Genomic DNA, 18,168 nt, shown 5'->3' with positions numbered 1-18,168 from the left:
ATGGAGTTTAAAAAAAGAGCACAACAGCAATCAAGAGCAAAGAAGACAGTTTGGGAGGAGAAAGAGTTGATGGCGGAAACAGGGGTGATAAAGGGTGTGCGGGAGTGTGTATTTGGAGTGTGTACATGTATAATTGCAGGTCTTTGTGCTGATAATGTTCTTTGAAGGCACACAGCTGATAATTAGCGAGCGTGGCTCCGCGGATGCCTTTCAGCATCGGTCATTATGAGCCGCAAACCCACTATTGGCTCTGACATGACCTCCTGAGACGGGGAGGACGGGCGCACGAGCAAACGCACGCGCGCGCACCGCCCCTCAAAAAAGAAAAAAAAATACACAAATCGGCGTAAACAAGCGTTGATTAGCGTATGAATAGCATCAGCTCACGAGTGGAACAGATACAACAGCTCTCTAAAGGCCTCAAGTTCCTCTTTGGCGCGAGGGCTGCAGGTGTGTGCGAGACGCACAGATGCACACGCACACACTTCCTGTTTACAGAGCCAGCCCAGACACACACAGACAGAAGAGACTATAATTACAAGGATTCACACAATGTGGCGTCCCGGTACGCTGCGTCCGTTATTGCCTCCCCGGTTGCCACATGACAACGGCGGTCCCTCGCCACAGCGGCTGCTCAGTGCGCCGCTTCTGGCCCCGCCTCCCCCCTCCAGTGTTCCCACATCTGAATATTTATGAGAGGGCGAAACAGGCTCGCTTGCAGTCAGGAAGACACTGGCTGGAGTCTTCTCTCTCCTCGCCACTGACAGTTATCAGTGTTAAAGGCTCCTTCCTGAGCTCTAATTTATCCCCCAGTGAGGAAAAAACGTCCGACGAGAGCTGCAAGTCTGGAGGACGCGCTTTCTGGAAACGCTCACAGTCAGCATAACTGGCAAAAAATGCGCCGTCATTTGACAAGCGAGGAGGAATTTGCTCGTTTGGCGCTAGAACTTATATGAAAACATGATGAGTCATGCGTTCTGCCAGTCAGGAGAAGGACGCAGATTTTCATTCAAACACAGTGTGATGATCTCACAGGCCTGAAAATCAGACCGTCTTTGTCTCGATGAAGAAAAGAGGATGAAAACCAAAAATCTCTCCTCTTCTTCTTCTTCCTCGCCTCTTTCTCCCTGAACAGCAGCCTGCTGTACATTCATTAGAGTTGGGGCGATATCCTTTTCTCCCGATATGATACTATGACAATACTTGGGTGATGATTTGATATGTATTGATAGGATGATGTACGTTTTTTATTGTGATTCTACAAGTATTGCAATTCGATATTATGATTTATTGAGATTTTTGTTAATCACTTACCTGTAGTGGTATTTAGCATTGCAGATTGTACCAGCTTTAATTGCACAGGTTTTAAGATATTGAAAACTTGATCATGGATGTTTATTCTTGACCTTTGGGGTCAGAATGTGTGTCAAAATAATATCAACTCAAGGTCCACGTACTACCTTTTTTATGGCTTTCAACCTACTGGTATCATCATTTGATCAAAGTGTGGATGTTGGTCGGGTGATGCAGATGAACACTGAGATTTCAGTTGAGATTATTTTGTCACACATGTCTAAAACATTAATTTCTAACTCATCATTACTTGCACATGTTTATGGCTGAAGTACACCACAAACCGCAAATCAAAGCTTTTCACAAAATTGGGATTTCTGAGCTATGTGCATGGCTAGACACCACTAGAGGTAAGTGAGGATATGTAGTTGTTGTGATTTTGGTGAATCATCGTTTCCCCACCTGGATTCAAACCGCCACACACACACCCTCCGTGTCTTTCTGTGCACTCCGACTGCCGCAGCAGGGAAAAGAGGGATTGAAATTCTCACTGGGTTTTTAATTGTGGGAGGCCGTGCTGGTGTCATGCTCGCTGTTCATCCATTTTTCATCTAAACACATGAATTATGAAGAGCTGCTAATGACGAGGAGGGGCAGAGGAGGAGGAGGAGGAGGGGGGGGGACGTCTGCAGAGAGCTGGACGGGCGTTTAGACATCTTTTCTTCCTTCACTTCTTCTCAATCTGTCTTTTCTCTCTCAGGAACGTTTTCTCTCTCTGAGTGACACAGGTTCAATTTGTGGACATGCCACACACATACATACATACACACACACACACTCATACACACACACACACACACAGGGTGGCAGGTGAACATACAGTGGCTGGAGAGGGACTCACTTCTTTGTGTGAGATTCAGACCATTGACCTGGAACACATTGGGTACTGAGAGAATAAAAACTATTACTCACACACACACACACTAACACACACACACTACTGTTCTCTAACCTCAGATCCTTTATTACTGCTGTTGTAGGTCCTTCCATAACACCAATAAATATAATGATAATGATAACTGTTTATGAATAATAAATAAACATTATTTATTCTTGTAAATGTTTTTTTATTTTTATGTATAATAATAATAATAATAATTAATGCATACTTTATGTTATTAAATATATTATATTATTTTATATATATATTTCTGTTATTTGATTATTTTATTTGTATTATTCATATATTTAATATATTATATAAATATTTATGTTATTAATTATGATATATTATATTTTTGTTTTATTTAACTATTTTATTTTTATTATTTATGTATAATCTTTTTTCACATTTTTTGAAATATTTTATTATTGGTTATTATTAAATGATAACATTAATCAAAATAATGCTTATAATAATGCTTATAATAATAATAATAATTTATTATATTGTTAATTCATTATTTATGTTATTAAATATACTTATATCATTTTATTATTTTTTCAGTTTTATTTAATTTTTATTATTCATATATAATATATTTTATTATTTTTATATTATTAAATCTAATATTTAATTTTTTATTTAAAAAAATACTTTTAAAAGTATTTTATTATAGGTTATTATTAAATGATAACAGCATCAATCATAATACGTTTTTTTTATTTAATTATTTATCTTCATGCCATTTGTCATCTTTATTATTTATTCATTATCGCACTTAATGTTATTATTTATTCATACGCTGATGATAGATTTTTGTATATATATAATGACTTATAATGATGCTATTATATAAGCTAAGTTTTTGCTCCCAAGATGGCGGCGTTGCCAGAGGTTACCGTGGTTATCAGTGACACATCCTGACCTCTTTGTTCTGTTGACATAGCCTGTAAATCAATCCACAAACACACACATACACACTTTGTCACATCTTCCATCCTCCTGAAACACTGCTGGTATGACACACACACACACACACACACACACACTGAGAGCGACGGCATGCCCCAGGGTGTTCTGGGATAGTGGAGTGTTTCTTCTTCCAGCTGATGCTCTCGAGGTGGGGGGAAGCTGAAGTCGTGGGTGTGTCTTCTTCACATTCCAGCGCTTTCCTAAAACAATAACAATATTTATTTATAACATTTGTTATTATTGTACATTCACTCTTTTTCTGCCCTGATTGCTCACTTGTACTACCGACTTCTACCCCGGCACAAACCTCACCGTTGCCGTAATTAATCATTATTAATTTTGAAGCGTTCGCATGATTACCATACCACTCTGAATAAAGAAGCACACGGGTTGTTTTTGTTTCTTAAATCACGTCTGCAAGCCAAATAACAAAGAGTTTGACGCGGGAAATATCTTTAGATTTGCTCTGGCTTCTCTGTTTCATTTACATTTGCTCGTTTGCACGTTTCCACATTTGTCTTTTTCTGTATTTAGGCGCATATGCACGCCTCTGTGTGTGTGTGAGAGTGTGTGTTAGTGAGAGTGTGCTGTTGGGGGAACTCGGTGTGACATTTTTGTTTTTTTTCTCCTCTTTTTTGAGAGGCTCCAGATGGCTGAGAGACAGGTGAGCCAATTAGCGAGTCTCACTACACAGCAACATCATCACACCGGCGGAGCACGACAGCCAAACACACACACACACACACGCACACGCACACACACACACTAAACGTACCAGCATTCCTCATGACTCCGCCGTAGTGTTAACATCACCGCCATAATGCTCTGATGTGTCTCTCAGTCAGTCAATACGCCCGTCATGAGCCCGTCGATGTCGTCGCGGATATGAAATTGATTTTACAATATGTAACGATGTCGGGAATGATGACAAATGATCCTCTAATTTTAGCTCATTATCACGGCAACATACAGCGCCGTGTGCCTATAGTGTGGCACATTATGCATGTTTCATACGACCCAGAAAACTGGCATAATGGGCAGATTTGAATTGATTTGCTTGTGTATTCATTCATTCTCAAGGAGCCAAAAATATTTCAGCGAGCCTCGCTGATGTTCATTATAATTCTAATGAAGTCGAAATCTTCACAAAAGAGGAGAGAGCGGCAGGAAGACGGCAAGTCTAAACACAACAACAGCAACGTCTATCTCTCTTTCTCTCCTCATCCCTCCTTCTCTCTTTCTACCCCTCTCTTTCCCCCTCTCTCACGTCATCTCGTTCGCTCTATTTTCGGTGCCGAATATTAAACGTAGAGAAAAAAAAAATGCACATTTCTCCATTAATGAGCCATCAGCCGCTGGTGGAAAACACAGCCACACCTGACCCCAGACACTCACGTATGCATCCTTATGATGCAACATACACACACACACACTTCTACAGCGCTTATTATTTGGATGCTCCCGTTTGTTTGTGCATTTTTTCTTTTTGTTAAGGGATAATTGAGCAGCCATGACGGCTGCTTTCCCACCTAATGGAAAGGGACAAATTAATCTCCCTGTGCTAATGTCTGCAAATGGAACAGGACCACTGCTGCCACCTCCATGCTCACCCAACCTGCTGGGAGTGAGTGTGTGTGAGCGAGAGTGTCGGGTCGAAGCTGATGCGAAGTCACATCTGATGATGGATCTGATGCAGCTCGTTTGATTTGGAAACGGTAGCGCACCTGGAGAGTTGTTGTTCTCCCCCTGGCCTTCAGGAAGTGGTATTAGAGCTCTAATGCCTAGTTCACACTGCACGACTTTAGCTCTGAACAGTTTTTTGGAGCTCCTCAGCGTCAGATCAGAGGCAAATCGGCGTTGGCTCGCCGCTTGCACATCGGCACTCGAGCGTCGTGTGTGAGCTGCTCAAAGGCGTTCGCCGAGAGGATATCTGATGTCTCGTAGACACATTCCAGACATGTAACATGCTAGATATGTAGGTGTAGGGCCACTCGTCGGTATTTGACGAGTTGGGAATACAACAGCAGCACACCATGATTATCTAATTATCATACCTGTGCATCGTAAGGACTTGATATCAGCTTTGTAACACTGTTAATTCTTTGTTTCGAAGTGTTAAAATGGCGAGAGTGGTGACTTCAGATGACGTGTTGTTTGCTTATGAACACTTGAGACTTGGACCCAGATTGAACAAACCGGTGAAAAGCATTTACAGCCGCACGGTGTTCATGTTTGTACATATACACAATGTTTTGCGGAGGCAAACGGGAGCGAGAGGCGCGGGTGAATGTCATCCTATTTCCCATCTTAATAGCCCATGATCCTGCAGCCGCCGTGCCTCCTACAGTAAGCCTCTTCCCGTGGATGACCTCCAGGGAAGATTGTGTTGCTGCCGTTGGAGTACAGAGGAGTTGATTACGCGGCAGTGCCGGGGCTTTGTTCTAAGCGTATGCCCGTCCTTGGCTTTTGAGAGAGAGAGAGGGAACAGAGATGAAGAAGAAGAAGAGGAATGTTATCTCTCCCTCTGGGTCTTGCATCCTTTCATTCCAGATTGTCTTGGCGACCTTCTGGCCCCGCCTGGTTTATCCCGACCCTCCGCCGCACCGCTTGTTTACTGTCCCATAATGACATTGTCAACGGCAACAATACGTCCGCTTATCGCCAGGTGTCGGCCGCCACAATGGCTGAATGGCGGCGTAATGGAAAGGAGAATTTGTCCCGTTGTCATCTTGAAGTCTTCGGAGGCGCTCTCCTACTTGGCCGTGTGTGCCGGTGAAAGATAAGATTAATTCTTCATATCGCGAGCTGATTGCGGAATCTTGTATCTAATGCAATTTTTATTTCTCACCCCCCCCTCTCCTTCCCTCCTTCCCGCCTTTTTCCTCTTTTCTTTCAAACTGCAGAGTCAAGCATTTTTTTTTCTCTTCTCTCTTTGGGGAAAAAAAATCTAAATAATTTATCTGTGTTTTGGTGCATTTTTTTTCCCCTCCTGTACTTAGAGGGAGAGTGGAGAGGAATGGAACAGAGACAGACAGGAGGAAAGGCAGATGAGAGTGTTTTTTTTTTTTTTGAATGGGATGAACGTGAGCAGCATGCTGAGCAGAGGAAGAAAAAAGGGAGCGAAGGATGACAGGGAGGGAGGCGGCCTGGTGGAGGGAGTGAACCGTCGCTTGGCTCTCGGCGAGGGGCCAAAGAGGAGCCTGCAGACTTTGGTAATCCCTCTTTTATTAATATGAAGCCAAGCTCAGCAGAATGCAGACACAACAGAACTGCTCACAACTGGCCGTCTTTAGGCCTCTGTCTGTTTCTTACATGCAGATCTGCTTCACTGGCACCACTGGCCCGGTCCCACCCCTCCCATTTGCCAGGCCAGTAAACCGCCAGTCGATTAAAGCGGCCCCAGTCCGGCGCACTTCCGCCCGGCGAGTCGAGCTCTCGACTCGTTTGATCCCCGCTTGGAGTCCCGGACTCGGCGCTTGGCACCGAAAAGCATCCTGCGTCCTCGCCGAGCCCTGCACGTTACCATGACAACCCCCCCTTTACATCACTCAGTGCCCCCCATGTAGCCAATGGGCATTGACCTTTCGCTGTCAGAGCGTGTTAGGGAGCGAGAGATACAGAGAGAGAGAGAGATACAGAGAGAGAGAGAGATACAGAGAGAGAGAGAGAGAGAGAGAGAGAGAGAGAGAGAGAGAGAGAGAGAGAGAGAGAGAGAGAGAGAGAGAGAGGAGCAGCCGCTCGCCGGAAACAACAAATAGGTCATTAAATTGTAAACACAATTTAAAAGAGACAGAGGCAGCTCGGTTTGAGTCGTGGCCTCAAGTTACTGCGATGTCAGCGCCGGAGTGTGTGTTTCCTGTCAATGACAAAAACAAGATGCTCGTCTTCAGCGGGCATGATGTCACAGCTCAGCAGCGAGGCGAGGGGAACCTATAAAATGTAAAAAGTGGGATTTCAACGAGGCTAAATGTGGCATATTGCACGTAGGGAGCTTCTGGATGGTACCAGTCGCCCCTCCCTGCAACCCCTAGCTTATGTCTCTCCCAGACGCTGCCATATGTCCTCCAACAGTAGCCATGCTACACCGGAGCACGGGCAGACGGCAGGTTGAGAGCAGCAGGCAGATAGAGACAGATACAGGCCTTCACAGAGCGCCTTGTTAGAAGAAACTCATTTAAGGAAGTATGTGGAAGTAGCGATTCTGAAGGATCCCATTGAAACGAATTAAGCTTGGTATTTTTTGCAGTTAAGTTGTTGCAGTTTTTATATGTTTAACTGGATTTGCTGTACGGCTGCACGATATTGGAAAAAAATATTTTTAAGTATTCGAGGTCAGTGCCTAACCTTAACTATTAGAGGTCAATGCCTAACCTTAACTATTTGAGGTCAATACCTAAACTTAACTATTAGAGGTCAATGCCTAACCTCAGCTATTAGAGGTCAATGCCTAACCTCAGCTATTAGAGGTCAATGCCTAACCTCAGCTATTAGAGGTCAATGCCTAACCTCAGCTATCAGAGATCAATGCCTAACCTCAACTATTAGAGGTCAATGCTTAACCTCAACTATCAGAGATCAATGCCTAACCTCAACTATTAGAGGTCAATGCTTAACCTCAACTATCAGAGGTCAATGCCTAACCTCAACTATTAGAGGTCAATGCTTAACCTCAGCTATCAGAGGTCAATGCCTAACCTCAACTATTAGAGGTCAATGCCTAACCTTAACCATTGGAGGTCAATGCCTAACCTTAACCATTGGAGGTCAATGCCTAATCTTAACTATTCGAGGTCAGTGCCTAACCTTAACTAATCGAGGTCAATGCCTAATGCCTGCATGAAATCAATGTGTGTCAGGATACCAACTTTAGATAAATGTTTAGGTTTAGTAAAGACTACACACTTTGACAAGGAGAAGTCTTTTACCTGAACTCTATCAAGACTCTTTGATCAAACTCTACTCATGTAAATATGTATTCACATTAGTCCAAGTTGAGATTTGTAGGAGGAGAAATAAAGTGAACCCTCGGAGTACGGGAGCAACTGTCCACCTGTCAGCAGTTTCTCTGTCAGCATTTAGAAACCGTGGACGATGATGTCAGGAAACTGCACGCAGCTCGCCCGTGTTTACGGCCCCGTCTGACATTCCAGAGAGAGAGAGAGAGAGAGAGAGAGAGAGAGAGAGAGAGAGAGAGAGAGAGAGAGAGAGAGAGAGAGAGAGAGAGAGAGAGAGAGAGAGAGAGAGAGAGAGAGAGAGAGAGAGAGAGAGAGAGAGAGAGAGAGAGAGAGAGAGAGAGAGAGAGAGAGAGAGAGAGAGAGAGAGAGAGAGAGAGAGAGAGAGAGAGAGAGAGAGAGAGAGAGAGGGGAAGGAAGAAGTCTGAAGGGCAATACGCACAGGCTGTGTCTCTCAGCATCACGTCATATGACACACTGGACGTGGTACACACACAATCAAAGTACATTAGAAGATATGAGCCAATTCAGGGAGTGACAGTGAGGCTTTTCTGCTGTGTCATTTCTTGGAATTACTCACAAGACCATCACGACGTCTCGGCATGGGAATTAGGACAGTGGCGTGTTACCCAACACCACGGGGTTGTGGGTTTGCATTGAACACAATAGGCAGGGGTGTTTTCATGCATGCAGTACACCAGTTTTTATTTTTTCAGTAAACTTGATAACGTAACTGGCACGGGGATTTTAATTAGAAGAACAGGGGTTTAACTTCTGCACCCTGAATGGGACTATTGCAGCCCCAATTTAAAATGTAAGTGTTTTTTTATGCAAAAATACTGCCTGGAGCAGCTTTAATATCTGCATAAATATGAGCTATTGTCAGTGTAAATAACAAATCATCAGTCATCATTGTCAGCCCGCAAAAACTGGAACATTTGTACAACTTAATTGTGTATGTTAATTTGAAAGCGTCGCTCTTTTTTTTTTTTTTTTTTTTGCTCCGTATTATTATTACGCTCTTTACATCCAGCTTTTCACTGTAATAAACCGTCAGCGGCATATGATCAGTGGCTGCAGCATCTGTTTGAGCTGAAATGCATCAGATGATTATATCAGAGAGAGCCGGCGGCCCGCTCTCTGCTCTTATTCACCACTTTTCTGTGGACACGCTCGCCATGTGTCAATATTTGTCGTCAGCGCGCGCCTGCCATCAGTCCTGGCTGAGACAGAGTGCAATGAGAGGCCGATCCGATCTGAATGGTAAACAAACAGAGGCGGAAATGGGTAATCAAGTTAGAAGTTAGCAAAAGTGCCTGCTGCATTTTAATGGCGGTGGCCCGTGCACGCCGGATAATTTAGGATTTCAATTGTTGTTGTTTTTCACTGAAATGCAGGTGTTTTGTGAAGACAGACGATTTTGCCCCGTATGCCAAACATTCTAATGAAGCTCACGTACAATCCATAATTTTAACTATCCCCCACCTGCCAGCTAGCCACACACACACACACACATACACACATACACACATAGTACCCACACACAATATGCACTAATGAAGCTGTTCTCCTCTCCTCTCTTTTTCGTTCCTGGCTCAGTGAAACATGCATAAATCATAATAAACAGAGAGATGAATTTTTAATCAGCAGCTCCCTGCCTGTGTCTTCAGCCCCGGCCTCCTATGGGGAGGAGAGGCTGAGATGTGCCAGGTATATGGAGCAGGATCTGGCAGCGCCTCCTTCGGGACGGCTACTCACCGAGACATGCCTGTCTGCGCTGCCTCTTCCTGGGCATGATCTGCTGGACCGGGCCATCTCTCCGGAGACGAGGATGGTCCGGCCCGAAACACGCTTATCGGTCCAGATAGAGTGGGACAGGGGGAAGGTACAGGCTGTACAGCTGGGATGTCAATCTCACCTGTTGGTGCTCATCGAAATGCATGAGCATGAATAAAATATACATTTATTTGGAAAAACTTGGTGGGGAACTCAACAAATATAGCCGTGGCTGGAGGCGTGATGTTTTCGGGTTGTCCGTCTTTCCCATTCAGAGTCAGAATCAGAAATACTTTATATATCCCCGGGGGGAAATTGAGATTGTCCAGATTACAGTTGCTCTTATATAAAAGCACAGAAATGTAAGGAAATAGAAATAAAGATTATACATTATGATATACCAATAGCTTGTTTTATTTATACCCTCTCTTAATAAAGTATGAAAATTCAGTGCACGCTTGACTTGATGTTGAACTTGGCCTCCATCCATCCAGTACAGCTTTACTATGATGTTACACTATTTTATTCACCTCATAAAAACTTCATGAAAGCTGAGTTAAGGTTGGTTTATTTGCCACTCTCGTCTAAAGCCTGGGCCCCGTTGAGCTGTGACCAAACGCACAGAGACGATGGGAATGGTCATTGTTGGCACGGTTCTGCGCCGGACTGGGCCAGGCCCGGCGGCCATGCAGGCGGTCCAGAGCTGGACCGGGGCTAGGCTGTTCTAGAGCTGTAGTATTAGACTCAAATAGGCCCGCAACATAACAACATGAGCTGAGCTGTCACAGGGGATTACTTCAGCGAGGCGAGCCAGCGGGGTCTCCACTGCTCTGCTGCTCTACCAGAGAGAGAGAGAGAGAGAGAGTGGAGGTGGGGAGGGAGTTAGGTTGGAGGGGGGGGGCGCTTGTTTCTGCGTGAGAGAAAAGGGAACAACAGCGGAGAGGAACAACGGCGAGAGACAGTGAAAACAGGAAGAGAGAGAGAAAAAAGAGGACAAAAGAGGAAGAGAGCGCAGCTTGCAGCCTGATAAGGTGCAGTCGTTTTGTGTTTGCAATGTTGGAGCACTCGTCCGAGCTCGGCTTTGTGGGGAGAGTGTGTGTGGACGGCGTGTGCTGCCCCCCTCCCGCCGCCAGCGCAGGATCCACGGGGAGCGCCGAGCTGCTGCTGAGGTACACACACACACACACACACACACACACACACACACACACACACACACACACGTGGTCACCCATTTTTCTGACCCAGATGCTGCGCCGTGCATCCCTCTCGGGGAATCGTTCCATCTAAGGTGTGGCGCTGTTGCATGGTTGGTTTTGTATCAACAATGTGAGCATTTTTTTTATGTGGAAGGGGGGGGGGTAAACAAAGTACAGGTGCTGGCTTATTCCTTCATTTGAGAGGATTTGACGTCTGGGATGGTTGCTCCTATAACAGGTTTTACTGTAATGCCTCCTACCTGGCGCTCTGTGTTGTTGTCCGATGGCGGGAGATTTCTCCCTGCTTTCCTGCTACTGTTTGCCCAGTCGAGCGGAACATCCGACGCTTGTACTTCCCCTTTTCTTTTTTTCTGTTCTGTCTTCCTCTCTATTCGATCCTCCTCCTGCTGTGTTGGCAGCATTGTGTCCTGGAGTTAAGGCTGAGGAAGTAGAATTCAACTGACATATGGTACCGTCAACAGCAGCTCGTCGTCATTCACCTCTGACATCGTGGATGCATCTCAAGTTATTTTTATTTATGTACAGTATGTATCATAGAGCTATGTTTGCCCTTCAGCTACTTTCCATTGTTTGTATTATTCCACCCACATATGCATGAATATGCATCATTTATATTCTTTTTCTTGGTGTCAAGAGTTGTACTATCTCGTGGTGTCAGTGTTGACTTTGAAGAGTTTTAAAGTCCCGGGTTTTTTTTGTTTTTTTTAATCTTATTATAAGTGAAAGGGTACTACACACTGTTTTCTGCCTAATTATGAAGATACTGGTTAATTCACCCGAGACTTTTCTGTATTGGTATCATCACCAGTTTGAGGGGGCGGGGCTTTGTTGGCACAAGGTGATGTCTGTAAAAACGGACCTCCTGTGGGCGGCTGCGGGAGGTCGTTGTTTGCATGATCCTGTTAAAATCGTTGTAAAATAAAAACCATAATAGCTAAAGCATTCATTCTTTTTGCCGCTGAAGGTTAAGGCATCTATCTCTCGTGTCATCACGTTGTACGCTCGAGATGGCTTCGTTACTTTACGTTTCATTTCATACGGTGTAAATCGTGGTGACAACGCCCAGTGGCGCCAGAGTACTGCCCCGTAATGGCTGCAGGAGATCGTTGTTTGCAAGATTCTGTTTAAATTTATCTATAAAAACATAATAGCTAGTTTGCATCAGAGAGCTAGGGCTTCTGTCTTTCGCATCATAACGTTGTATGCTCGTGATGACTTCCTTGCTTTACATTACGTGTGGTGCAAAACATGGTGACAACGCCCAGTGGCGCCAGAGTATTGCCCCGTAATGGTCGCGGGAGATGGTTGTTTGCATGATCCTTTTTCCAGTTGCTTTAAAACACTAGAAATGTGTAAATCTTGAAGGCTTTTGGCAGAAAAATTGTCAGATTTAAGGACACTGATTGAGCATTCACCTACAAAGGCGGTAAAGATCTTTAAATTTGTGTCACTGGTGTTTGTTTTATGGCGTTGATATTTAAAGAGGAGAACCAGATGGGAGGGTCTCCGTATTAAGACCAAAGGCAGCCACTCGACCGAAGCAGGATTTGACATTTTCCAAACCAACTAACAAAAGCCTGAATATGTGTCTTTGTTATTTATTTAATTTTATTCACTCGGATCCGTCTCATTTCTTGTGTGTTTTATACACAAATAGAGCGATGATGGATGATGATATTTTGTCTGAACTCCCCTCCTGTTGCATAAAAGATTGAGACAAGCGTCTGCTGCGCACCTGATCATGAAAAACAGTCATGCTGAGGTTGACTTGTTTTGCAACGAGTCAACATATTTCATTGATGTTTGCAGGTAGTAATTTATTGCACCATAATTTACTGACGGAATCGGTGAATGCTTCATTGGGTGACAAATGAAACTGCTTTTGAGGCATGCACTTCATTTGCAATTTCCCGATGAAAAATATGACTTTGAACGGTTTCTGCATCAGGCAGTTGCTCCGAGCGAGAAACACGGGGGAAATTTTCCAGAGGTTTAGTCCGTGTGCAGGACGGTAGAGTGACTGTAGTTGAGGTAGCAGTGTACATCAGAGGACGGATACCTTTGTTGTGCACAAGTATTCAGTACAGCAGAAGTAAACAATGCAGTCAGAAGAGAAATATTAACAACATTGTCATTGTTTTGGGTCTGCACTCTGGCATATTGGATATGAAATGAAACAATGACTACACAGTTAAAATGCTGACTTTAATTTTAGGCAATCAAGGAGTCTTTAGGGCCAAACTGTGTCAAATTCTTGAATGTCCAAGTCAACCAACTGACCTCAAGCCAACTTATCATGTGACTGCTGAAGAGACTAGAGGCAAAAAGTCCTGTGAGATCAACCTGTTCTCACTCTCAACTCGTCAATTACCGCCATTTGGTCAGTGGCCGCTAAACCTTACCAAGTAAACCTAAAAACTAAGGAAATCTATGTTGGAAGTTTATTTTGAAAAGACACTGTATGCATACAACAAGCGGAAACTCTACTTTTTCTATGAACATAGAAGTTTATTTTGAAAAGACACTGTATGCATATAACAAGTGGAAACTATACACCGTCCCTGACACGTCCAAGAGATGGCAGCTGTTCAGGCCGGGCAGGGCATCACCAGGGAAAGTACCAAGCTTCTGCTTATGAAAATTTGTTTAATATATTCAACATTCTGCAAAAAGTTGCTACATCTCCTAAACTGTTCATGTGATATGGATGCAAACACCTTCAAATTAAAAGCTGCAAGTGGAAGTTCATTGATCTTCCACATCAAGATCAGTTGAGTTCTACTCAGACTATGAAAACAGTTGCATAATGTGGCTCTGAAGGGAGCTCTCTAAAGAAAAACACTCAAGTGACTCCCAGTATCTTGGCTTTGGCTCGGCAACTGCAAATACTTTTGCTTGCACTGCAAACCAGCGGGTGCAGCAGACACTGAAAGACGTGGTGTTTACCAGGCAGGGAGACAAAAAAGAAGCCATCAAAAGAAGTGCAGGAGGCAGTGTTTTTGGAGACTAGACTCATAAAAGAGAGGATATCTTCTGCTTCGATTTTCACAAATCTTTTTTTTTATGTCTCTCGCGAGTCCTCCAACTTTATGAAAGTGCAATACTTGGGAGTATCCTATAAAGGTTGTAGCTTCGTAGTCATTGTTTCTCTTCAGACCAATGTGCTGAAAGATGCTTCTTATGGTCCACCCCTCCACTTCTCTCTTCCTTCCCATCCTCTGGGTTTTGCTGGCGGTTAAACCAAGCGTCCCCTCCCTCACCCCAGACAGTGTGCCTAGCTAATGGTGTGGAGGATATTAGTCTCCCATTACAGATATGACCGTTGGTTTAGAGTCACTGCCTCTCCCTGCCATTTAGCCAGATGGGTCAGGGCAATGGGCGTTTAAACGGCCTCTGCTACCCCCCCTCACCCCCTCCTCCCTAACCTCCCCCCGGTCTTCTTGAATCTGCTAAACCAGCCGACGCTGCCTCGGCGAAGAGAGCGCACCTCGTCTCCGCTACAACGATTTAATCTGCCGAGCACCTTTTCAATCAAAGAGTGTCAAGCAGGGCCGCTCCCGACACGACTCTAATACAATGCATGGACACACACGTACAGGAAGTGGGGGTGGGGGGGGGGGGCGTGCAAGGTGGTGGTGGTGGTGGGGGGGGGCGCCGGCGAAAACTGACTCACGCACACGTGCACCATATGCCCAGGCGCCGATCGATACTCGCAATCATCCAGGTGACAATGAGCGCAGGTTTATCGGCCCCTGATTCGCACCACGCTATCATCACCTTCGCACAATCACACAATCAAGAGGGGGGGTGCATATGTGAAAGGGGAGGGGGGCGGGGACAGAGCATGGCAGCTTGCAGGTACATGAAATGTGTGAATATGTGCGTGAAATGAATTGAAATGGGTGTGAAAGTGCATCTATTTGTGGGCGGATGCGTCTACACCGCCCTTTTGTGTGTGTGTGTATTTGCAATTGGTGACTTTCCATTGTGTACGTACCCTTTTGAGTGTGTGTGTGTGAGTGTGTGCACGTACAGTACATCTGTGTGTGTGTGTGTGTGTGTCAGTTGTTATCAGAATGACACCATCCTGCTCTCTCTCCTGCAGCCCCAGAGGATCAGTGGAGCTGCACCAGTTTCAAATGAAAATAAATGAGAGGCAGTGACCGCTACTGCCTGGGTCCCACTTTAATGAGGAAAAGGAGCAGAGAGGGAGGGAGGAGAAGGAGGACAGATGTGGAGGAGGGAGGGGAGAAATTGGAAAGTGAGGGAGAGATCGGTCGGAGTTGGTGCGACGAAGGTGCTGAGAGAGAGAGAGACGAATGGAGAAGAGGGTGGGGGTGTAGTGATGAATGGAGGGCCTCTCTCTGTCACCGATGCGATGGCCAATTACAGTTGGAGCGCGCTCCGGTGCACTGCAGGTGGAGCGTACAGTGTTTTGAGTGGCCGGAGAATATCCCTCCATCCTCCATTTGCATTGAGAGGAGAAATCACTGCACAGTGTACAACTTAGAGCAGCTTTGGGGGTTTACTGTGCCATTAAGGAGAACTGCATTCATGTCCTACCCCTTTGTAGCTCTGGACTGCTCTATACAAGTGTGGTTTTGACACTCAGTTCAGCCTCAAACCCTGCATCTCCAAATGTAGTGGGTTTCAAGTTGTGAGATAAACCCAAAGTAGTATATGCTCCTTTAAGGATTTTTGTTCCTCTACTTCTCAGATTAAAGGTGCTCTATACGATATCCAGAGAATTACTATATAGCAGCAAACGACTATTTGCTATGTAAAATAGAGGAGTAATGTCTACCTGAGCAGAGGATGAAGTCTATTTCCTTCTGTGTGTGTTGTAATCAGAGTTTCTCTGAACATTTCAGAAAACTTGTAATACAAAAAAGAATTTTCTTAATGTCAGTAATCAACTGGGGAAGTTTCATGTTGATATCTATTAGTTGTTGTTTTTACTCTATTCACCTGTAGTGTCTTTAAAATGTATGACATTTTCCATATCTTTAAAGGCCCAGAAATCTTCACTTCAGGAGCCCTTACATCCACCAAACTTTCCAGTTTCATTCCTATCTATATTCTGAAGGTTTTTACTGAGGGGTTTGTTCATATATCATTCAAAGCCTGATTTATAGAAAATTTTATTCCTAAAAACATGGAGAAAATATATTTTTGTTATGGCTGTTGACAGTATTTTCAGATTTATGGAGTGATAAAAGTAAAAAAAGTAATACCTCATTTGCATATTTAGGCGTAACATTTCAGAAAACGAATAATTTTCTTAATGTAAGTAATCAACTGGGAAGTTTTGTGGTGATGCTTATCAGTTAAAAATGTGACCCTATTCACCTTTAGTGTCTCCCCTTAAGCTGACTGTTTTATTACATTGTGAGGAGTTGAACCACAACACTTGTAATGGGCGGAGTGCCCCTTTAAAAGTTATTCTATCACGTAGAGCTTTAGGCTAAAGCGGAAACTTTACCTCACTTCAAAGCGTTCCGGCGTCTGCTGCAGGGTTGTAAAAAAAACCTGACAAAAACTCAGCTTGATTAGATCCTTAAAACTCCCACAGGAGGAACCCAAAAGAACACGGCGCTCGAACCGAAAAACCAAAACCAGGTCAGAGTCATCCTGTTGAGAGTTACAAGGTTTTCCCTCGACAGCGGCGCTATGTTTCCAGTTCCTTCAGCGCAGGCTGAGCGCTGTCCGGTCTAACAGAGACCATTAAAACTAGCAGACAGCAGCACCGTATAGCCGTGAGGCCTCTTCAGGGGCAGAGGACATCCAGTGTGTTTCTGTGTGTGTGTGTGTGGGAGAGACATAGAGAGACACACACTTTAAGTCATGTCGAGACCACCGGTGCAGACATTAGTGTGTGAGGGTCAGTGAACAGGTCAGGAGGTATTTGCTCGACAGTGTTGTACTTGGTCAGAGTGTCCTGTAAAGCAGTGTGTGTAGGTAGGTGTGTGCAAGTATACATGTGTGCATTAGGGTTAGATGCATACGATGGTGTTGTTTAAACCCTTTCAACAAGTCAGATATCACACTCCTCCTTCTCAGAGTCATAATGAAATCATGTTTATAAATCCACTCATACATTTATGTACAAAGATTGTGCCTTACAACTTCAGATACAACTTTTTTTTAAGTGTCAAAACTAGTCCAGTTGATGAATAAGAACTGCTAGATGCATGATACTTCACCCAAAGGATGATGGGAACCTTGGTGGCCAAAACTCAATACATATTGATCCCAAATGGAAATAGCAACAAGGAAACCAAAAGGAATGACAAAAAATACCGATATAGCTTTTTTAAATCCATATTTCTGGCAGTATTAGGACATAGTATTAAGTCTCATCAGCATATCAAATATCCTTAAACCACTAAGTGTCACTCTGGACTCTGTGACTTGGACTCGAGTCCTAAATTTCAAGACGTTAGATTCGACAGAATCAAAACACCTTTCTAGCCAAACAGCTACTGTGGTGCTAACGGAGCTGCGGCCGTGCTTGGCTCGTGATTGGCTCGTAGACTCACATGCACTGCATTTTGGTGAGGAGCGGATAATGACTTGTTTAGGACTCGGAACTCAAAGTTTAGGACTCGGGACTTGCCTTTCTTGACTTGGGACTTGAGTGCAAAGACTTGAAACTTGCTAAACAATAACTCGGTCCCACCTCTGCTCTTATCTATTCTTTCATTTTCTATCTATTTTCTGTGTTTTCTGCATTTCTGAGTTGCCTCACTTATCCTGGAAGTAATATATGGCATGCCTAGCTAAGACATGTAGAGACAGCGCCATAGGCCTTTACTGTAATCATATCATCATACTTAATCATATTTCTGTACCACAAACAATGCAAATAGACATTTTAAACCCACATAAACAAGCACTGAGCTGATCCATCAGTCCAACCCCAGTGCGCTGGAGTTTGTGTGTTGTGTGTCAGATTCGTGTGCAAAACAGGTCAGCGAGCATTTAGAGGCTGCAGCCCCACAGGTAGAGCTGG

General features: G+C 44.2%; 1 protein-coding gene across 44 annotated transcripts in view; it reads left to right on the top strand.

The window, feature by feature from the left end:
• celf2 (cugbp, Elav-like family member 2) overlaps positions 1 to 18,168 on the top strand; it is a 227,379-nt gene that overhangs the window by 50,988 nt on the left and 158,223 nt on the right. For 5 of the 44 annotated variants that reach the window (XM_074625703.1, XM_074625702.1, XM_074625719.1 and 2 more), the window contains exon 1: positions 10,883 to 11,105. The exons of 10 other annotated variants lie outside the window; for them this stretch is intronic. In XM_074625703.1, coding sequence (XP_074481804.1) covers positions 10,990 to 11,105 — 116 coding nt within the window. In that variant the 5' untranslated portion in view covers positions 10,883 to 10,989. Of the gene's footprint in view, positions 1 to 10,878; positions 11,106 to 18,168 lie in introns of those variants that run through there. 29 more of the 44 variants (XM_074625709.1, XM_074625693.1, XM_074625690.1 and 26 more) reach the window with 11 other exon arrangements.

This window comes from Sebastes fasciatus, chromosome 23, assembly GCF_043250625.1.
Source record: "Sebastes fasciatus isolate fSebFas1 chromosome 23, fSebFas1.pri, whole genome shotgun sequence".
NCBI classification, from domain to species: domain Eukaryota; kingdom Metazoa; phylum Chordata; class Actinopteri; order Perciformes; family Sebastidae; genus Sebastes; species Sebastes fasciatus.
The sequence above is the reverse complement of the archived record's forward strand: the minus strand, read 5'-3'. Positions and strand labels throughout refer to the sequence as shown.